The 23,767-nt window shown below is 42.4% G+C and overlaps 1 protein-coding gene across 1 annotated transcript; it reads left to right on the top strand.

The window, feature by feature from the left end:
- Positions 1-1,386: 1,386 nt before the first annotated feature.
- Positions 1,387-16,489, top strand: LOC120045592 (cytochrome P450 1B1-like). The gene is made up of 2 exons (XM_038990492.1): positions 1,387-2,399; positions 15,748-16,489. Exons 1-2 carry the CDS (start codon positions 1,387-1,389, stop codon positions 16,358-16,360), a joined length of 1,626 nt encoding a protein of 541 aa, XP_038846420.1. The 3' UTR covers positions 16,361-16,489.
- Positions 16,490-23,767: the final 7,278 nt, after the last annotated feature.

Consider the following 23,767-nt stretch of genomic DNA (forward strand, 5'->3'; position numbering starts at 1 on the left):
AGGGAATAAAACAATGGACTATCAGCTTATAATTATAATGAATAATAATGTAATGTACATAATTATTACCATGATCATTTTTGTATAGCCTAGAATATTCATAATTCATAATTTAATATAATTATAAATTAATACTGACATATTTTACTTGTTGATAATTGTAGGCTATATTCCTGTATAATAAGAAATAAAACTACAAGAAAAGCCCAGTCCTGTCTACAAAAATGTTTTTTTTCTATTCATGAGTATGATCCTATGTAGCCTATATGTAGGCTAAACACATTAGGACCCTTTTTTTATTCATAGCATATGAAAAATACATCTTCTTAGATCCATTTGAAACTCGTCCCCTGCATTTAGCTCAACTGTAAATGACACAAATTCGTTTGAAATCCTTAATAAATGACAATATCAGATCATTTGAAAGAATGGATGAGTAGGCCCCTACACCCAAGCTTTATTTGCGTAAATTCAACACAGTTCAAATGAAATATTTCCTCTCCCATTTGCTGCTTGTTCAGATATTGAATGCTATTGAATTTGAATAAACAAAAGATTTCATCAGACACTAACTATCATATGATATTTCATTATGGTTGTGGATCATCAACTACATTCAGCAGCGGGACGATTTTTTCTTGAGCGGATGATCGGGGGGCCGGGACATAATTACAAATCATTTGGAGACTGAAATTTGACAGCAAGAATCCCAAAGAGATATCATATTTGACTAAACCATAATCATTTCAAACCTTGCATACATTTGTAAATGTTCACATGTTTCTCTCTAGTATGTGTGGGAATATTTGAGAACAGATTTCCAAAATAAAAATTACTTGAGCTGATTTCCTGGTGTTTACACAGTCTTTTATGTTTAACAATTATTATTATTATATGTTTTTAATCAAAAATATGTTTTTATTTTAGCTCAGAAAACTTGGGGGGGACAAAGTAAAACATCCCGCGGGCCAAATTCGCCCCGCCGGCTGCCAGTTGGGGAACACTGGAATTGGTGTGTCGGAGAGACAGACAGAGAGGGAGAGAGAAAGGGGAGAGAGTAAGGGTGGGAGGGGAGCTGACAGCTCTACAACAAACCACGACTCAGACGCTGACGAGCTATGATGCTATTTGACACTTCTGTTTCAGAAACTTCTGTTTCAGGCTGTTATTTTCTTAGAAGAAGCAACAAATGAACTGCAAGGTGGTGCTTATTCATTCCCGGTATTTGACTCATTACATTTTGTGCCATATTTTGCTCTGTGATAATATGTCCGCTAGACTATATTTGTGTCTCAAAATAATGATTATTGAATTTACATGTATTTTGCCCTATAATCAATTCATTATTTTTATAGAACTAACTTATTGCTTTCTCTAGCCTCCATAATGGACTTGCAAGTTATATTCGAGGAGATGACCCGGCCAATGCCAAGGAGTATAGGCCTACTATTGGCGTCTTTGACTTTTCTCTTTGCCATGCTCATGTGGCGCAGGATCAGGCGGAACTGGGAAGTACACAGCCCGCCTGGACCGTTCGCTTGGCCGGTCATTGGGAACGCAGTAGAGCTTGGCAACACTCCTCACCTCTATTTCTCTCGCATGTCACGGAAATATGGGGATGTCTTTCAAATTAAACTCGGCTGCCGGGACGTTGTGGTACTGAATTGCGACGCAATCAGGCAGGCGCTCATCAAAAAGGGATTTGATTTCGCAGGCAGACCTGACTTTGCCTCGTTTCAATATGTTTCCAATGGCGATGGCATTGCTTTTGGTACATTTAGCGAAGGGTGGAAAGTGCATCGAAAAGTGGCCCAATCTACTGTTCGGATGTTTTCTACCGGCAACATGCACACCAAAAAGGCCTTCGAAAACCATGTTGTCTGCGAAGTAAGGGAGCTGCTCCATATTTTCCTGGTAAAAACTAAAGAGCACCAATATTTCCAGCCGATGACATACTTGGTGGTATCAACCGCTAACGTAATGACCGCCGTGTGCTTTGGAAAGAGGTATTCATACGACGACGCAGAGTTTGCGCAAGTGGTGGGACGAAACTATCAATTCACCCAAACAGTGGGAGCTGGAAGCATCGTGGATGTTATGCCTTGGCTCCAGTATTTTCCCAACCCAATAAAAAACATGTTTGAAAACTTTAAAGAGCTCAACCAGGAGTTCAGTAAATTTATCCTTAATAAAGTTGTCGAGCATCGAAAGACCATTCAGCCAAGCACCATCCGGGACATGACAGATGCTTTCATCATGGCATTGGACCATTCTCAGGATAGCTCACCAAGGGTCTCACCAGGCAAAGATTATGTGCCACCCACTATCGGTGATATTTTTGGAGCAAGCCAAGACACACTATCTACTGCACTCCAGTGGATCATTCTGATACTTGTGAGGTAATACATATTCATTTTGAATCAGCTAAAGTGAAATTAAAGTACTATTTTTCCTATATGGCATGTTCTGTTAACAATCACCTATGTGTAAAATTGAGAAAGCCCTACATGTAAAGTGAATAAATTATATGCGTAAAGTGGAGAAAGCAATTTTTTACTGGGAAAATTACTTAACCTCCTAGTATTCCACCATCTCGCAATCAACATAAAAAAAACGAAAGAGCAGTTATGCTCGTACTTGCTCTTGAAATCGGCACTTCAGTAGCAGAACTATGATGTTACGTAATAGTATTAAATATCAGAAGCGCCCAGGCAGGTATTGGCAGCCTAAAATGAGGGCTCGGCTGTTTTTTCCTAAAATATCGCTTCAGGAAATAACGTATTCTGAACAGTAGAACATGCTGTGTTGCCAGTAGGATTAACAGTAGGCATACTGTAGTTTGTATGCGCAGGAAAAATAAAAGCGTTTACATACCTAGTAATTAATGCAATTGTTCTGAAGCTGATTGAGAACCTTATTAGTGATGAATGTGTTTTGTTTTATTTATATTTTGATGTCTGCATTTTCTGTAATTTAGGGCTCATCTGTAAAAGACACCTTGGTCTCAGTATGACTCCCTGATAAAGTAAAGGTTAAATAAAAAGTAAATAAAAGTGATAATGTCCTCGAAGCCAGTGTTTGTAGGATATATTGGCACGATTTGACTTAGTCTCGGGACTAACAATCGGGCATTATCACTTAATTATACAGGTGGTGGGTCTAATCCTGAATGCTAGTTAAAAGCGCATTCCAGCCGGTGTGTTTTCCACAAGTTACCACCACCTAAATATATGACATTAAAATGCCCATTTACTCTGTTCCATCTGACTGCGCAATCCACTGTCTCATCAGCCCAGCCAAGAAATGAATAAACTTGATCTCAACTATAAAAAGCATCTATATATTATCTCACATTTCTTTTACACTAACATTTAGCTTTCAACAGCGGAGATTTGTATTGATTTGTATTGAAGAGGGAGCACATTTTCTATGCCAGACGAAATCATGCCTCATTAGCTCATTGTTATGGATGTATCCAAATAAATGTCTCTAGAAAACAGTTAAACAAATACAAATGCAGCTACTTTGCTGTTATTCTGGCTGCACTTTTTGACGTGACTGTAAATTAGCCGTAGTTGGCTAGCTACCCAGCTAGCACAGTGGATCTGGGCCGTTTCGTGCTGAGAGTCGGGGCACTCCGCTGAGAGTCAGACTCTGCCGACGTCTGGTGGCCCAAGTCTGGGCCGCCTTTGGCAGTATTACCACAGATAGATGAGTAGAACATCTTTGGTATTACTTATGGATAGGATTCCGGGCCGATTCAATCAGTTCCGCCCCCCCGGAAGAGGGCCACAACTGGGCCGATTCCTCATTGCTAGCTGGGTAGAAAGTAAGGGATAAGAACATTGCCAGTCAGTATGGAAATGGAACATTCAGAACTAACGACTGGGTCGCTTCCATAAATACAGAGCAAAAAGACTGAACAACTGGGTCTCTTCTCTGGCAACCGAACCAATTGAACCAGCCGGCTTGGGTAGTAACCCCAGATTAGTGTTGGGACCACATATCATGGAATGATGAAATAGTATGAATAAATTCATCAAAATAAAGTATTTAATGAAAATATGTCAATCATTATCTGAATATGTTGGTACCCCATGTTTAAAAGTGATAATGCCCTCGAAGGTGTCATTGGAGGATATATTGGCACAGCTTGCCGGCTCTTGACATCATCTCTGGCCTAACCACAGCCATGCAAATATATCCTCAAAACACCGGCTTCTCTGCAATTACAGTGCATTTGGAAAGTATTCAGACCTCTTGACTTTTTCCACATTTTGTTACGCTACAGCCTTATTCTAAAATTGATTAAATATTTTTTTTTATACACATCAATCTACACACAATACCCCATAATGTCAAAGCAAAACATTGAAAAAAATAACTGAAGTATGACATTTACAGAAGTATTCAGACCCTTTACTCAGTAGTTTGTTGAAACACCTTTGGCAGCGATTACGGTCTCGAGTCTTTTTGGGTAGAAATCTACAAGCTTGGCACATCTGTATTTGGGGAGTTTCTCCCATTGTTCTGTACAGATCCTCTCAAGCTCTGTCAGTTTGGATGGGGAGCGTCGCTGCACAGCTATTTTCAGGTTTCTCCAGAGATGTTTGATCGGGTTCAAGTCCGGGCTCTGGCTGGGCAACTCAAGGACATTCAGAGACTTGTCCCGAAGCCACTCCTGCGTTGTATTGGCTGTATGCTTAGGGTCATTGTCCTGTTGGAAGGTGAACCTTTGCCCCGGTCTGAGGTCCTGAGCGCTCTGAAGCAGGTTTTCATCAAGGATCTCTCTGTACTTTGCTCTGTTCATCTTTCCCTCGATCCTGACTAGTCTCCCAGTCCCTGCCGCTGAAAACCATCCCCACAGCATGATGCTGTCACCACCATGCTTCACCGTAGGGATGGTGTCAGGTTTCCTACAGAAGTGACGCTTGGCATTCAGGCCAAAGAGTTCAATCTTGGTTTCATCAGATCAGAGAATGTTCGTTGTTCAAAACTTATTCCATTTAAGAATGATGGAGGCCACTGTGTTCTTCTGGAGCTTTCAATGCGCGATTTTTTTGGTACCCTTCCCCAGATCTGTGCCTCGACACAATCCTGTCTCGGAGCTCTACAAACAATTCCTTCGACCTCATGCCTTGGTTTTTGCTCTGACATGCACTGTCAACTGTGGGACCTTATGTAGACAAGTGTGTGTAACGGCTTTCGTCGGTGGAAGGAGAGGACCAAAGCGCAGCGTGGTTAGTGTTCATCTTAATTTAATAATAATCAAAAAACAGAACACTTCAAATACAAAACAACAAAAGTGAAAACCGAAACAGTTCTATCTGGTGCAGACACACAAAGACTGAAGAGAACCACCCACCAAAAAAGGACCAAGCAGCGTGGTAACAGGCAGCAGCAGCGACCTAAATCTCAGGACTCCTGGATAAGGGAGGAAATATTAGACGGCAAGGGACCATGGGCACAGCCGGGTGAATATCGCCGCCCCAAGGCAGAGCTGGAGGCAGCGAAAGCCGAGAGGCGGCATTATGAGGAGCTAGCTCGGCAGCGCGGCTGGAAGCCCGAGAGGCAGCCCCAAAAATTTCTTGGGGGGTGGCACACGGGGAGTGTGGCAGAGTCAGGAGTCAGACCTGAGCCAACTTCCCGTGCTTACCGTAAGGACCCGAGAATGGAACCAGAGCAGTCGGCGAAGTTGAGGTGTGAGTCTGAGAATGTTGAGGAGTTATTGGACAGATTGGAGGAGAGTGAATGGAGGGGAGATTATGAGACATTCGAGGAGTTGTTGATGAAATTGGAGGAGAGTGAAGAGAGAGAGCTGTTGGTTTGGCGTAGTATGCACGGCATTCGCCCTGAGGAGCGTGTTAGCTGTCTGATGCCACCGGTGTCAGTTCCTAGTACTCATCCTGAAACATGTGTTAAAGTTCCGGCACAATGGATGCCGGCTATACACACCAGGTCTCCAGAGTACCTTCACAACCCGGGGTGTTCTGTTCCTGCTCCCCGCACTCGCCCAGAGGTGCGTGTTCCCGGTCCGGTACCACCAGTTCCGGCACCACGCACCAGGCCTACTGTGCGCCTCCAGAGTCCAGTATGCCCTGTTCCTGCTCCCCGCACTCGCCCTGAGGTGCGTGTTCCCAGTCCGGTACCACCAGTTCCGGCACCACGCACCAGGCCTACTGTGCGCCTCCAGAGTCCAGTATGCCCTGTTCCTGCTCCCCGCACTCGCCCTGAGGTGCGTGTTCCCAGTCCGGTACCACCAGTTCCGGCACCACGCACCAGGCCTACTGTGCGCCTCCAGAGTTCAGTATGACCTGTTCCTGCTCCCCGCACTCGCCCTGAGGTGCGTGTTCCCTGCTCGGTACCACCTGTTCCGGCACCACGCACTAGGCCTAGAGTGCGCCTTGGCAGGCCTGAGCTGCCCGTCTGTCCAGCGCCGCCTGAGCTGCCCGTCTGTCCAGCGCCGCCTGAGCTGCCCGTCTGTCCAGCGCCGCCTGAGCCGCCCGTCTGTCCAGCTCCGCCTGAGCCGCCCGTCTGTCCAGCGCCGCCTGAGCCGCCCGTCTGTCCAGCGCCGCCTGAGCCGCCCGTCTGTCCAGCGCCGCCTGAGCCGCCCGTCTGTCCAGCGCCGCCTGAGCCGCCCGTCTGTCCAGCGCCGCCTGAGCCGCCCGTCTGTCCTGAGCCGTCAGAGCCGCCCGTCTGTCCTGAGCCTCTAGAGCCGCCCGCCAGTCAGGAGCTGCCAGAGTCACCCGCCAGTCAGGAGCTGCCAGAGTCGCCCGCCAGTCAGGAGCTGCCAGAGCCGCCCGCCAGTCAGGAGCTGCCAGAGCCGCCCGCCAGTCAGGAGCTGCCAGAGCCGCCCGCCAGTCAGGAGCTGCCAGAGCCGCCCGCCAGTCAGGAGCTGCCAGAGCCGCCCTCCAGTCAGGAGCTGCCAGAGCCGCCCGCCAGTCAGGAGCTGCCACTCAGTCTTGAGCTACCCCTCAGTCCTGAGCTACCCCTCAGTCCTGAGCTGCCCTTCAGTCCGGAGCTGTCCTTCAGTCCGGAGTTGCCCTCAGTCCGGAGCTGCCCCTCAGTCCGGAGCTGCCCTTCAGTCCTGAGCTACCCCTCAGTCCTGAGCTACCCCTCAGTCCTAGGCTACCTCTCAGTCCTGAGCTACCTCTCAGTCCTGAGCTACCTCTCAGTCATGAGCTACCCCTCAGTCCTGAGCTACCCCTCAGTCCTGAGCTGCCCCTCAGTCCTGAGCTGCCCCTCAGTCCGGAGCTGCCCCTCAGTCCGGAGGAGTTTTTTCAGTCCAGAGGCGTCCTTCAGTCCAGAGGCGTCCTTCAGTCCAGAGGTGTCCCTCAGTCCTGTGGGCCCATTTATTAGGGTTCCCAGGCCAGGGTCGGCGGCGAGGGTCGCCGTTCCTAGGAGGCCACAGAAGCAGACTAAGACTATGGTGGAGTGGGATCCACGTCCAGCGCCAAAGCCGCCACCGCGGACAGATGCCCACCCAGACCCTCCCCTATAGGTTCAGGTTTTGTGGCCGGAGTCCGCACCTTGGGGGGGGGGGGGGGGGGGGGGGGGGGGTACTGTCACGTTCTGACCATAGTTTTTTTGTATTTTCTTTGTTTTAGTGTTGTCAGGGCGTGAGTTGGGTGGGTATTATCTATGTTTTCTGTTTCTATGTGGGGTTTCTCATTTGGCCTGATATGGTTCTCAATCAGAGGCAAGTGTTAGTCATTGTCTCTGATTGGGAACCACATTTAGGTAGCCTGTGTTCTATTGTGTTTTGTGGGTGGTTGTTTTCAGTCTTTGTGTGTCTGCACCAGACAGAACTGTTTCGGTTTTCACTTTGTTGTTTTGTAATTTGAAGTGTTCAGTTTTGCAGTATTATTAAATAAGATGAACACTAACCACACTGCGCTTTGGTCCTCACCTTCTTCCACCGACGACAGCCGTTACAGTGTGTCTTTCCAAATCATGTCCAATCAATTGAATTTATCACAGGTTGACTCCAATGAAGTTGTAGAAACATCTCAAGGATGATCAATGGAAACGGGATGCACCTGAGCTCAATTTCGAGTCTAATAGCAAAGGGTCTGAATATTTATGTAAATAATGTATTGTTTTAGATTTTGTTTATTGTTTTTGTTGATTTCTTTTTTAGGGGGCAGATCAGTTTTAATAGTGTGGATAGGTTGTAGATTCCATCAATGTAATTGTATGCTTCATTTCGAATCCCCCATACATTTTTTTGTAAATATATATACATATCTTTTTAAAATATATTTTCCTTTATTTTTTCCCCTAACCCTACCACCCCTCAGCTAATTGGAGTAAACTAATAAACACCAACACTTACGCTTCTACTTCCAGCTTATACATACTATATACATTTTACGGACACAATGTATTTTACAATAGTTATCTTTTGTTTGTTTTTAATTCCATCCTTCAGCTACCATCAACCCCTCCCATCTATGTCTGAAGCCCATCCAGTTAAATTTATTTTAATTAATTAATTAAATATATTTTTAACTGTGCTGTTTCACAAAAGTTCTGAACGTATATACATTTTACAGACACAGTATATTTTACATTAGTTATCTTGTTGTTTTTGATTCCACCCTTGAGCTACCCTCAACCCCTCCCATCTATCTCTTAACACCATCCATTTTTATTTGTATTTGCCATATATTTTTCAACTGTGCTGTGATGTTTCACAAAAGTTCTGAACCTTTCTATTCTCATAGTTTCTACAGATTGTAAATTAAAGATAAACATTTTTGCTAAAAGTAGTATTATATTATTGATTGATTGACTATGACTTTTCAAATCCCCCAGGAGTGCTATCTGCAGAGTTATTTCCAGGTAAATGTTGCACTTTTTCAACCATTCATGGACCTGCGACCAAAAACAAGCTACATATGGACAGTACCAAAACAAATTATCTCTTCGCACCAAAATCTGCAGAGCTGGGATGGTTGTATCCCCCATATATATAACATTCTATTGGTTGGAAGAATTTTGTATAATAATTTAAATAGAAAAATTCAAAGTTTTGAATACGGCGTTGTTTTGCATATCAGTTCATAAACCATGTGCCATGGAATCGGTACATCGAAAATCTCTTCCCAACTATTTTGCATTCTATATGGAACCTCTGTCAATTTGTTGGTCCTTAAATGAAACTGGTATACTTTTTTATTTATCACTATTTTCTTTGAAAATCTTTAATCTTTAATGCAGGACTAACAGACAATTTCCTTACTTTTTCTCACTTCCAATTGCCTCTTCCATTTTTGTGGAAATGCTGCAATTAGTTGGTTTTAATTTTGGGTAGCGCAGACATTTCCATATATTTTTGTTAGCTGTGTGTGTGACATAACTCCACCAGTCCTATTTGTGATATAATTTACAAAGATTATATATATTGTTTTGAAAAATAATGTTTTTTTAATCAATTAGTTTAACCACAATATTTTCTGTATTATTTGTTCTGTCTTTTCTGATGGATTAAACTGAAATTGCAACCAACTTTCTATGGCTTGTTTTGAAAATAGTTATATTTTGGAGGTTGTAATCTGAATAAAGGGAAAAAGACCATTCTTGAACACGGGGTGTGTAACGTAGATGCAGGGAGTCAGGAAGCAAGTGCAGTTAGTGAGTTTAATAATGAAGAACATGAACGACACAAAACATGAAAATCGTCTAAACATGGAAACATGAACAAAATTGCCTGGTGGGTGATAACAATGGAGTGCTATATAAAGGGGAAGTAATCAGGGAGGTGATGAAGTCCAGGTGTTCCATAATGAGGCGCAGGTGTGCGTAATGAAGGTTGCCAGGTGTGCATGAAGGATGGTTTGCCAGGTGTGCGTAAGGATGGGTTGCCAGGACCGGTGGTTAGTAGACCGGCGACGTCAAGTGCTGGTAAGGGGGAGCAGGAGAGGACGTGATAGGCCCCCCCCCCCCCCCCCGCGACCCCCCAACACGCGGGTCCAGCCGAAAGACAACGCCGGCCAGGAAGACGGCCCCAAGGACGAGGAGCGGGCCGGTCTGGATGGTGAAGGTGGAAATCTCTGATGTTGGGATCTAGAATGTCGTCCACCGGAACCCAAAATCGCTCCTCTGGACCGTACCCCTCCCAGTCCACCAGGTACTGTAACCTACCTCCAAAACATCTGGCGTTCAGGAGGGAACTGACGGCATAGGTGGGACTACCCTCGATGTCCAGTGTTGTGGGGGACGGCATCAGCCAGGGGACCAGGAACCACCGGCCTGAGGAGGGAAACGTGAAAAGAGGGTGAGATACTGTAGTCATTGGGAAGCTGTAATTGGTAAGTTACCTCATTGACCCTCTGGAGGACTTTGAATGGCCCCACAAACCGGGGGCTCAGCTTCCGGCAGGGCAGGTGGAGCGGGAGGTTCCTTGTGGAGAGCCAGAAGCGTTCACCAGGATTGAAAAAGGGTGCCTAACTGCGGTGGCAGTCCGCCTGCTTCTTCTGGTGCTGGACGGCGCATTGGACCCTCATGTGGGCAACGTCCCGCACCGGAATCACTTATCCATCGCAGGGGCTTCGGTTTGGCTCAGGGTCCACGGAGCCAGGCTGGTTCCAGAGGACGCACTTTAAGGGAGACAACCCCATGGAGGAGTGACGAAGTGAGTTCTGGGCGTACTCTGCCCAGGGAAGATACCGGGCCCACTTCCTCTGCCGGTCCTGACTGTGACTCCTCAGCAACCTCCCCAGCTCCTGGTTGGTCCTTTCCACCTGTACGTTGGACTGAGGCCGCTACCCGGATGTGATGCTGAACGTGACCCCCAGCTTCTCCATGAAGGCTCTCCATACACGTGACGTTTATTGGGGACCACGGGTGGAGACGAAGTCCTCCGGAAGGCCACAGTACTGGTGTTTTGCAGGTACTATTTAATGAAGCTGCCAGTTGAGGACATGTGAGGTGTCTGTTTCTCAAACTATACACTCTAATGTACTTGTCCTTTTGCTCAATTGTGCACCGGGGCCTCCTACTCCTCTTTCTATTCTGGTTAGAGCCAGTTTGCGCTGTTCTGTGAAGGGAGTAGTACACAGCGTTGACCGAGATCTTCAGTTTCTTGGCATTTTCTCTAATGGAATAGCCTTCATTTCTCAGAACAAGAATAGACTGACGAGTTTCAGAAGAAAGATCTTTGTTTCTAGCCATTTTGAGCCTGTAATCGAACCCACAAATGCTGATGCTCCAGATACTGAACTTGTCTAAAGAAAGCCAGTTTTATTGCTTTTTTAACCAGAACAACAGTTTTCAGCTATGCTAACATAATTGCAAAAGGGTTTTCTAATGATCAATTAGCCTTTTAAAATGATAAACTTGGATTAGCTAACACAACATGCCATTGGAACACAGGAGTGATGGTTGCTGATAATGGGCCTCTGTAGGCCTATGTAGATATTCCATAAAAAATGTACAACATTAACAATGTATTTCTGATCAATTTTATGTTATTTTAATGGGCCAACAATTTGCTTTACTTTCAAAAGCAAGGACATTTCTAAGTGACCCCAAACTTTTGAACGGTAGTGTAGGTCAACTGGAATATGACTAAAGAGTTAGAAAAATATAACTAAAGAGTTTCTAGATCATCTATGAGGCTGTGGAGGGATCCAAATTGTGGATTTAAAAAAAGCATGAATCATCAGCATACAATGCCAACTTTGTTTTTAAGGCATTGATTTCTAACCCCTTGATATTATTGTTGGATCTGATTTTAATAGCTAACATTTAGATAGCCATAATAAATAGATATGGCGATAGTGGACAACCTGTTTTACTCCTCTTGACAGTTTAATACTTTAAGAGAAGTAGACATTATTTACTATTTTACACCTAGGGTTACAATACATATTATTACTATTATTATTATTAGGCAAGTCAGTTAAGAACACATTTTTATTTACAATGATGGCCTGCCCCAGCCAACCTGGACGACGCTGAGACAATTGTGCACCGCCCTATGGGACTCCCAATCACGACCGAACTTCAACCCATTTATAACAGATTCTCCAAAATTGAAATTTTCCAGGCATATATTCCAGGCATTACAGTCGTACTTTATCGAAAGCCTTTTCAATGTCAGCTATGAAAACCAGGCCTGGTTTCCCATGTTTTTCATAGTATTTTATTTTTTCCCAGGATTTATATTATATTATCTCAAATGTATCGTCCATATAAAAACACCTGTCTGATTGGGATAAATAATATCCGACAATACCTTTTAAATTCTATGCGCTATGCATTTTGCATCACAACACTGAAGTGGCCTCCATTTTTTTTTAAATGGACCGGATTTTCAGTAATAATGAAATCAGACCTTCTTGATGAGTATTTTTTTAGGAGTGGTTAAAACATGCTAATAACAGTCCTCTGAGTATATCAAAAAAGGTTTGGTATACCTCCACGGGTATGCCATCCAACCCTGGGGCTTTCCCAGGTTTTAAATAATTTAATTGCATCAAGAAGTTCCTCCTCTGTAATTTGGCCTTCACATGAGTCTTTCTGTATAGCTGTTAATTTTACATTATTAAAATAAATAAAATCCATACAGTTGTCTTCGGTTAGTGGAGATGGAGGAGACTGAAATGAAAATGTGCTTAAAGTACTTTGCTTTTAAAATATAGTTTGGTAAATCATGGGTGACTCCATCATTTGTCACAAGTTTCAGTAAATTATTTTTGGTAGCATTTCTATGTTGAATATTAAAAAAAAATTGGGTGATTTTTACCCCATGTTCCATCCAGTTCGCTTTATTTTTATAATATATTACAGTTGATCTTTCTTGAATAAGTTCCTCCATTTCTTTTTGTTTTTCCTCTAACTTATTCTGTACCTCTATGGTACAGTTTTTATTGCTACTGTATCTATGTGTACTATTAGTTCTTCCATTTCCTTTCTTAATATGGACTCGTGACCAAAATTGCTTTTGTTTTAGATACAAGTACTGAATTGCATGGCCTCTAAAGGCACATTTAAAAGTGTCCCGTACCTATGTTATGTCCGAAAAAGTCTGTCCTAGTTAAAAACAAGTTATCATCCAATAAGCTTTGATTACATTTACAATATCCTCGCCCACGTGGAAATTCTGTAAGAGTAATATATATGCCAATTATTTGATGGTCCGACTGCATTTTGTCCCCTATCAACACTTTTTAAACTTTTGGTGCCAGTAAGAATGACATAAGAGTGGTCAAGACGACGAGCTTGATTGAGCCTCCGCCATGTACAGTTGAAGTCGGAAGTTTACATACACCTTAGCCAAATACATCTAAACTCAGTTTCACAATTCCTGACATTTAATCCTAGTAAAAATTCCATGTCTTAGGTCAGTTAGGATCACCACCTTATTTTAAGGATGTGAAATGTCAGAATAATAGTAGAGAGAATGATTTATTTCAGATTTTATTTCTTTCATCACATTCCCAGTGGGTCAGAAGTTTACATACACTCAATCAGTATTTGGTAGCATTGCCTTTAAATTGCTTTACTTGGGTCAAACATTTCAGGTAGCCTTCCACAAGCTTCCCACAATACGTTGGGTGAATTTTGGCCCATTCCTCCTGACAGAGCTGGTGTAACGGAGTCAGGGTTGTAGGCCTCCTTACTCGCACACGCTTTTTCAGTTCTGCCCACAAATGTTCTGTAGGATTGAGGTCAGGGCTTTGTGATGGCCACTCCAATACCTTGACTTTGCTGTCCTTAAGCCATTTTGCCACAACTTTGGAAGTATGCTTGTCCATTTGGAAGACCCATTTGCGACCAAGCTTTAACTTCCTGACTGATGTCTTGAGATGTTGTTTCAATATATCCCCATAATTTTCCTACCTCGTGATGCCATCTATTTTGTAAAGTGCACCAGTCCCTCCTGCAGCAAAGCACCCCCACAACATGATGCTGCCACCCCCGTGCTTCACAGTTGGGATGGTGGTGTACGGCTTGCAAGCCTCCCCCTTTTTCCTTCAAACATAACGATAGTCATTATGGCCAAACAGTTCTATTTTTGTTTCATCAGACCAGACGACATTTCTCCAAAAAGTACGATATTTGTCCCCATGTGCAGTTGCAAATCGTAGTCTGACTTTTTTATGGCGGTTTTTGAGCAGTGCCTTCTTCCTTGCTGAGTGGCCTTTCAGGTTATGTCAATATAGGACTCATTTTACTGTGGATATAGATACTTGTGTACCTGTTTCCTCCAGCATTTTCACAAGGTCCTTTGCTGTTGTTCTGGGATTGATTAGCACTTTCCGCACCAAAGTACGTTCATCTCTAGGAGACAGAACGCGTCTCCTTCCTGAGCGGTAGGACGGCTGCTTGGTCCCGTGGTGTTTATACTTGTGTACTATTGTTTGTACAGATGAACGTGGTACCTTCATGTGTTTGGAAATTGCTCCCAAGGATGAACCAGACTTGTGGAGGTCTACAATTTTCTTTCTGAGGTCTGGCTGATTTCTTTTGATTTTCCCATGATGTCAAGCAAAGAGGCACTGAGTTTGAAGGTAGGCCTTGAAATACATCCACAGGTACACCTCCAATTGACTCAAATTATGTCCATTAGCCTATCAGAAGCTTCTACAGCCATGACATAATTTTCTGGAATTTTCCTAGCTATTTAAAGGCATAGTCAACTTAGTGTATGTAAACTTCTGACCCACTGGAATTGTGATACAGTGAATTATAAGTGAAATAATATGCCTGTAAACAATTGTTGGAAAAATTACTTGTGTCATGCACAAAGTAGATGTCCTAACCGACTTGCCAAAACTTTAGTTTGTTAACAAGACATTTGTGGAGTGGTTGAAAAACGAGTTTTAATGACTCCAACCTAATTGTACGTAAACTTCCGACTTCAACTGTATATCTCATTAGGTCAGGATATTTAAGCCTCCATATATCCATTAGTTCCAATATATCCATGACATTTGGGATTTCCTTAAGTGAATGAAGGGGATAGTTTCTAGTGTGATTTCCTTTATGGTCCATTGAGGTATTTAAAAACGTATTATAATCTCCCACCATAATAAGTATTGCATTGCTTGTAGGTTTGATCAATTATTATATACAGTACCAGTCAAAAGTTTGGGCACACTTACTCATTACAGGGATTTTCTGTATTTTTACTATTTTCTACATTGTATAAAAATAGTGAAGACATCAAAACTATGAAATTACACATATGCAATCATGTAGAAACCAAAAAATTGTTAAACAAATAAAAATATATTTGAGATTTGAGATTCTTCAAAGTAGCCACACTTTGCCTTGATGACAGCTTTGCACACTCTTGGAATTCTCTCAACCAGCTTTACCTGGAATGCTTTTCCAACAGTCCATCACCAACCTTCCATCACAATACACCCACATATACCCACATACTGTGCTTTCTATGTCCTCTGTTTGCTCTGTTTTCATCCCTACCATGTTGATTCTGAGTACTTTTTTTTATTTGCAAAAAATCCAAAAACCTGTTTTCGCTTTATCATTATGGGGTATTGTTTGTAGATTAATGAGGACATGTTTTATTTATTTAATCCATTTTAGAATAAGGTTGTAATGTAACAATATTTGGAAATAACCTGTAACCTGCTGCCCATAGTTACCCACCAAAAATTATTTATCACTACTGTATTGAGAATGCCCTCAGTGTTGAAATAGAGGTTAGCTTCTCAATAGGAAATTATTTAATTACCTGTGATCTGAGTGTTCACCTTTGACCTATTCCTATAGGTTTCCTCATATTCAGCTGCGTCTCCAGGAGGAAGTAGACAAAGTGGTTGACCGGAGCCATCTGCCCATCATCGAGGACCAGTCGCAGTTGCCTTACGTGATGGCCTTCATCTACGAAATGATGCGCTTTACCAGCTTCGTGCCGCTCACCATCCCCCACAGCACCATCACCGACACCACCATCATGGGCTACACCATCCCCAAGGACACAGTGATCTTCATCAACCAGTGGTCCAGCAACCACGACCCCACCAAGTGGACTCACCCGGAGACCTTTGACCCCCTGCGCTTCCTGGATCAGGACGGCTCGCTGAACAAAGACCTGGCCAGCAGCGTGCTCATCTTTTCCTTGGGAAAGCGGCGGTGCATCGGAGAGGAACTGTCAAAGATGCAGCTGTTCCTATTTACAGCATTGCTGGTGCACCAGGCCCACTTTAGTCCCGACCCGGACAAGCCGCCCACTATTGACTACACCTACGGACTGACCCTGAAGCCCAATAACTTCTCCATAGCAGTGAGTCTACGGGACAGCATGGAAGTCCTGGAGAAGGCTAGTCAAAAGCCCCTCTATGGGGGGAATCAGGAGGACACGGGCAAATTCAGATCAGACTGAGAATAGAGTCACTAAATGAAGCTTGAAAGATAAAAACACTGAAGTAGATTAATGAGCTGCAGTTCATCCTCATGTGCCATCAGGTATCAGCTACTATATAGTTATTATAAATGTATTTATGATCTGAATGTAACGGATGTCACCAAGGACGGCCCTGGACGTTCTGCTGCCCTAAGTGAGACAAAAATCTGCCGCCCCCTTGCTATCCCCGCTAAACCATGTACAGCAGTGGTCGGCAATAGGTTATGCCTTGGGCAAAAAAAAGTCTCACCTGAAAGTCGGAGGAACAGAACATAATAGCAGCCCAGTTCATAAGCCTACACGACAAATTAAACACAATTTTTAATACATCTAGTTAGTAGGCTATATAATCAGTTCAATGTCAATAACATAGCTTAATTATGATTTCATTGATAAAATCACCAATGTCTCTATTAAATTCGTTTTTTATATTTTTGTGTGCTTTGATTGGGGAAAAACATCTGGCAATCAAAAGAAAATGTTGGGCTGTAAAAGGAGGATAGTGAAAATATAAGTTTCAGGGAACAAAGGGCAGAGAAATAGGCATTCTTACCTTATTCTTAATGTCAAACAGCTGTTTGCAAATAATTCAATCTTCGACATCCTTATGAATCTAAGCATGGCACTTTCAAAAGTTACCTTTCCAGGTAGCTCTACCTACGCAGAAAAACATCCGTTTCAACTGCTGGCTACTCCTCCATTGCATAACCCAAGAACAGAAGTGCTTCCCTAAAAGCTGCCTGGGTTTAAACAAACATCTTCTCTTTTCAGGGAGTGAAAATGTCAATTAACAGCGACAGACTTTAGGGACAGAATAGCAACATCAATTTGTTTGTCTTCTTGAATATTATAGGCTGCAGCTCAGCTTCAGAATGTCATAGAGAGGAATCAATATATCCCGATGTGCATCGGAGTCATGTCTTTCGCGGGCATTTTAAAGCTTGTTTCTACCATAAGGCATCACAGAGTTAAGCATTGTTATAGAACTCTTTATATAATCTGGATACTTTTTATGTATTTATTTCAAAATATAAAGCAAACAAATATATATCCTTTTTGCCCTTTTCTTTAACGAATGGTATGGGATACCCTCACTCAATTTGAGCCCAAACACACCAAGCCATTCCCAGACACGGAGTGCATGCGACAGTTATTGGAGGATTTGGCTATACCGACATCTATGCATAGCATTATTGTGTTTGTCAAACAGGTAGGCCTACCACGTTTTTGAATAGGACGAAATAGGCTCCAATTTATATATGTAATTCTATGATTAGGGCCATAAAAAATGTTGGTGGGCGCGTGCACATATGAGGTCCCTTACCGGGTAGAAAGGAATTTTACTTTAACCCCTGCATCGGAGAGTTACAATGTTGCAGTCACTATGCAGCCAACTGCCTATAGAAGGAAACCGAGTTTCTTACTAATAATATGCCACCTGTTATATCACACATGGCACGACCCCACAATTGTTACAATTAGAATAAAAATAACACTTTTATGTAACATATTTAACATATCATTTAATCCCACATAGAGCAATGTTCTGGGTGGCCAATATGCGTATCAAGGCCTCTGCAGCACCTGCTGCCAATGGAGTCTCACCGTCAACAGCCTGTAGGGCTTGGGCATTAATAGTTGGCTTGGGCACCAGGCTGATCTCTAGCTGGTTCCACCTCTGGAAAATATCTAGGCGGTCATGCGACTTCTCATGCGAGCTGAGGTGGCACAGATTCTTCCAGTCCCTGGTTCCATCCCTGACCAGTGTAGATTTGTACTCGTGTGAAAAAAAACACAGAAAGCTGCATTGTTTTTGTTTGGAATTAACGAGCCATGGTCACGCTACTCTCTCCCCGTTCGCCATCCTCCTATTGTATTGGGCCACCGAAAATATTCGTTGCCCCTCATCTCTTTGGAAATTCCACTCCTTATCCTGATGTGGCCCAGCCTGCACTAACATATCCCATAAAAATGTTTTTTTTTTTTTATCTGGGAGTCGGAATTAGCAGAAGCAGCACCACTATCTTCCGGGACATGGCGCGACAAATCTGAGTTGGGTTCCCAGATAGTAGAGTCTCTGCCGACATTGTTTGGAGGTGCGGCTAGACTGGTGCGACAGTCTGTTGTTGTCCACCCAGAGAGCTGTCATCATCGGTGGAAGTGGATGGCTCGGACTTCTCCGATTCGCCGTCTTCTCTGCTAGAACCAGCGAACCGGGGCTCGTCTGTCTCTGTGAATTTATGTCCTTGGAGGCTTGTTGTTCTCCGCACAGGCTGATGGACATTGCTGCATACAGCAAATCTCTTTGGCTTAGAGATTGTGCCTCTTTTCTTATTAGTAAAAAACAACAACTATATATTCGCTTCCTGGTAGTTTTTGTCTCTTAGACATGGTAGCAAATCTGGTTGCAAATCTCTATATAGTAGCTTCATTTTTAGCTGAAATCGTTTACACTAGTAGCTAGCTAACGTTAACAAGCTAGGTTAGGCTACTGCCTTAATCACTAATCATCTTCATTACACACAAACATTAAAAAACAATACAATCGTTTAATTGGCAGATTCATTTTAATTAATGTTTCACAATTTGATAACCCCATGTAAAAACATACATATCACCATAGCTACCAAGGATAGTGGGAGTGAACTTCGTGAGAAGCAGGAATGGGGTGGAGGTGGGAACTGCAGCAATGGCTATGAGCTGGTGGCTGGGACATCGCCGGCGGTGTAGTAGCCGAGCAGGCTCCCCAAATTCACGTGCCGCCATAGGCAACCACCGAATCTTGCCTAATAATGGGAGGGCCGGCCCTGGATGTCACGATGCTTGCTAAGCAAGTACCCCTTCCTTCGGATTTGCCTCAGACCTAGGCATTGAACCCAAGACTTCTGCCTTGCTAGCACATTTTCCATCCCTTGCGAAGCGTCTTACCAGTCGGCGCTACCGAAATGCCATCTATTCGGCAGCGCAAGTGGGAACACATCCCCATCATCCCCATTTCACACATCCCCATGCACTACATGAACACTCTTTTCATACATCTATATTTTCTTTGTTTTACAGGATATCACGCAAATAACTATGGCTCACATTTTGTAATAGTTTTTTAAAATCAAGTATTGCACAAGTATTGGCATATCCTTTACTGGAACCTGACATAACATAGTGTAACGACCCTGGGTTTATAAGCGCGGAAATCGACTCTGCTGCACGAGCATGCTTTTGGGGCACAGCCAATAGCGCTTGACTTCGGGCTAGAAGGTCGAGGGTTCGAGACTTGCTCCCTGCCTGTTTCATTACATTGGTGTCAGAAGTAGCTTGCAGTGCGGGCAATGGTCTGTTCTTTCACACAGCCTGTTGGGTCACTTCATTTACTATATTTTCTGACATACTGACCAGAGTTGATTCAGTCTTTTCACTTGCATCCACCATATCAAGAAGTACTTTGTGTACCTTTTGTATGTCCCGAATATATCTCTAAATAAGGTCAATATGATACATTTTAATTTACATATTTGGCACTAGCCAAAAAAGACAGGGAATTCAAATGAGCAGCCCTTTCCTAAATTTGATATGCATTATGCACTAAAGTTTTACAGCAAACTCAGTGTATTATACCTGCTACTGCTATTGATATGCATATAGTGTAAAACATTTGAAGTTGAATCAACTTTAAAAAATCAAGGCAACCAGCTGCAACACAATTATAATATGATATTAAACAAAAAACAAATTTTGTTAGTAATAACTTTTGTAGCAATATTAACAAAAATATGTGATTTGGTCCAATGAACAAAATCGATTATCATCAACCAAGGATAGTTCAATTTATTTCCTCAACTGTGCCATAACTACACTGATTGGATGGACCAAGTAAGTGGTCAGACTTTACTTTGCTTAGGCCTTATACCTGAGTAAGTAATTACCAATGTAACTATCTTGTACTTACTAGTACTTACTAACAAGCTAACAGCCTGACTAACCGGTGTCTGTATGTAGCCTCGCTACTTTTATAGCCTCGCTACTGTTTTATTTCTTTACTTACCTATTGTTCACCTAATACCTTTTTTGCACTATTGTTTAGAGCCTGTAAGTAAGCATATCACTGTAAGGTCTACACCTGTTGTATTCGGCGCACTTGACAAATAAACTTTGATTTGAAGTACTAGTAGTTACATGTAGTTATGCAGTACTACATTATCCTGTTTCCTTTTGAAAAACAGAATTAGCAATAGTAAGTAGGCTACTTGCATACCTGTACTTACATATATATTTAAACTTATTTCCATCACAGCTACACTGGAATAAGGCCATAATAGTTATGTGCTTCTGAATGCTGATTAACTTATATTTAGTTCTAGATCCATACTCTGTTCCAATAGGCAAGGCAAGGGTGCACTGTAACAGAAACCTGTAAATTATACAGAAATGTGTTGTATTATCAACAGTACATTTTTTACTGCAGCATACTGTAAATTATGGTGCATTGTGGGAAAATGTTGTGGGTGGGGAAATAATTGCTGTATTTTGAATGGTACAGTAATTCGACCCCCCAAAATACAGTACTGTACCGTATGTTTGGAACCCCAAAAACCTTTTCACCGCTAGTGGGCTCCCGAGTGGCGCAGCGGTCTAAGGCACTGCATCTCAGTGCTAGAGGCATCACTACAGACCCTGGTTTGATTCCAGGCTGTATCACAACCAGTGATTGGGAGTCCCATAGGGCGGCGCACAATTGGCCCAGCGTCGTTAGGGTTTGGCCCGGGTAGGCCGTCATTGTAAATAAGAATTTGTTCTTAACTGACTTGCCGAGTAAAATAAAGGTTAAATAAAAAAAAAAATAGTGGGTGCATGGTATTGTTGTTTCTTGGGTAGTAACATATTTTGAGGCGTGCCTTGTAAGATGCTATATTTGTTGTACCTGTGAGTGAAAATGCTGTACCAACTTAAATCCTATGTGGTTATAGTGCCCCATCAATTTAAAATGTAAAGGAGACAGATTGGAGTGGCAGCAATTCTTAAACTTTAAATGGTTTGGTCCGTTTTGCCCTGTAGTTGCTGCCAGTTTGGAAGCCTTTGTTAAGGCCACTAGAAGTCCAAGTGATATAAAGAACCAAATATTAATTAATATGCTGTAATGTTTGTAAAAACTTTACCTAGCAGCCAACCTGCTTGCACCAATTCCTTGTAATTACAGTAAAATATAAAGTCCTCCCCTCAATGAATTTAATTCATTCATCTATTCATTAAAATTACAGTAGCATTTACTTTTTTTTGGAAACAATATAATACAGTACATTTTCTGGTATTACTGTGTGTCATTACATAGTACTTCCTTTTTTGGTTACTACATGATTCCATAGTTTTGATGAATTTATTATTATTCTACAATGTAGAAAATAGTACAATTAAGAAAAACCCTTGATTGAGTAGGTGTGTCCACATTTTTGACAGGTAGGGGAAGTATTCACACCCCTGAGTTTGTATATTTGGTCTTGTGATTTAGATTTTGAATTTCTGATTTCTGAAAGGTAAATTAATCTCCCAGTGGCTGGTGAAAACCAGAGCCCACTAAGCTTAGCTCCATCATTTCTTCTCCTGACAAACTCCCCAGTCCTTAACGATTACGAGCATACCCATAACATGATGCAGCCAGCACTACACGTGAAAATATGGAGAGTGGTATTCAGTAATGTGTTGCATTGGACTTGCCCCAAACATAACACTTTGTATTCAGGGCAAAAAGTGAATTGCTTTGCCAATTTTTTTGCAGTATACTTTAGTTCCTTGTTGCAAACAGGATGCATGTTTTGGAATATTTTTTTTCTGTACAGGCTTCCTTCTTTTCCCTGTCATTTAGGTTAGTATTGGGGAATAACTACAATGTTGATCCATCCTCAGTTTTCTCCTATCACAGCCATTAAGCTCTGTAATTGTTTTAACGTCACCATTGGCCTCTGTGAAATCCCTGAGCGGTTTCCTTCCTCTCACGCAACTGAGTTCGGAAGGACGCCTGTGTCTTTGTAGTGACTGGGTGTATTGATACACCATCCAAAATGTAAATAATAACTTTGCCATGCTCAAAGGAGTATTCAATGTCTGCTTTCTTTTTACCCATTTACCAATAGATGCCCTTCTTTGCGAGGCATTGGAAAATCTCTCTGGTCTCTGTGGTTGAATCTGTGTTTGCAGTGGGATCTTACATATAATTCTGTGTGTGGGGCACAGAGATGAGGTAGTCATTCAAGAATCATCTCTATTATTGCACACAGAGTGAATACATGCAACTTATTATGTGACTCAAGCTAATTTTTACTCCAGAACTTATTTAGGCTTGTCATAACAAAGGGACTGAATACTTATTGACTCAAGACATTTCAGCTTTTCATTTTTAATTGTGTGTAAACCAGTGACACAAAATATACATTTAATCAATTTTAAACTGTAATACAACAAAATGTGGAGGGGTGTGAATACTTTATGAAGGCACTGTATATCTAACCAGCTCTTTAGTAAGTAGGGGTTCATTCTAACTAAAGAAAAAGTATAGTGTCAGAATAAACATAGAATGCTGATACTGCAGTGTTCAGTGACAACACTTCCATCTCTCAAATTGACTATGGCTGAGATTTCATATTTTTAAATAACACGTTGAATTGTTTCAGGAAATAAAGGTTGTTCTATTTTCTGAAATAGCAGAATTATTATAAATACAGTGTCTGATACTTTGCATGACTTTCTAATTTCAGCAAGAGAAGGGAGGCTTGCAGCCAGACAGCCAGCTTGGAGTGCGTGACAAATTCTGATAAAGCCAGATGATTGCTGATACGCCATTTCTCATGCTCTCCCCTTCACTGAATAGAAAAGGAGGAGAGTCAAAGAAAAATAGTTGCCTCAGATCTCAGCTAGCGGGAAAGAAAAGTGTAGGAAGACAAGACTCAGGAAACTTGGTACTTGTCCAATAATAGGGTGTTTAGATTTTTTGGAAAGACCTTTCAAAACAAACAAACAAGCCATATTGCAACATAAAGCAGAACTATGAATTTATGGTTCAATGCTCTTATCAGTCCTCATCCTGTACACGTGACCAAGTTGGAATATGACTATGAATGGTCGTGTACATGTTGAATGCATTGTAAACATCCTGGTGCAGGCAGACAACATTTGTCATTGAATGTTAACCCTGACAATGTCAGCCTCAGGGTTATTACGACAGCACAATACAGCCTCTCCTACTACTGCCCACATTATTACCCACACAAGCCAGGAGAGAGTAATAAGTGTCCGGCCTTGCATCTGCAAAGGAAAGAAGAAGCCTTATAACTCTGAAAATCCAGGCCACTGCCTGAAATGATCACAAACATCTGTGAGGAGGGTGGGAGTCATACA

Source organism: Salvelinus namaycush, chromosome 4 (assembly GCF_016432855.1).
Source record: "Salvelinus namaycush isolate Seneca chromosome 4, SaNama_1.0, whole genome shotgun sequence".
NCBI lineage: Eukaryota > Metazoa > Chordata > Actinopteri > Salmoniformes > Salmonidae > Salvelinus > Salvelinus namaycush.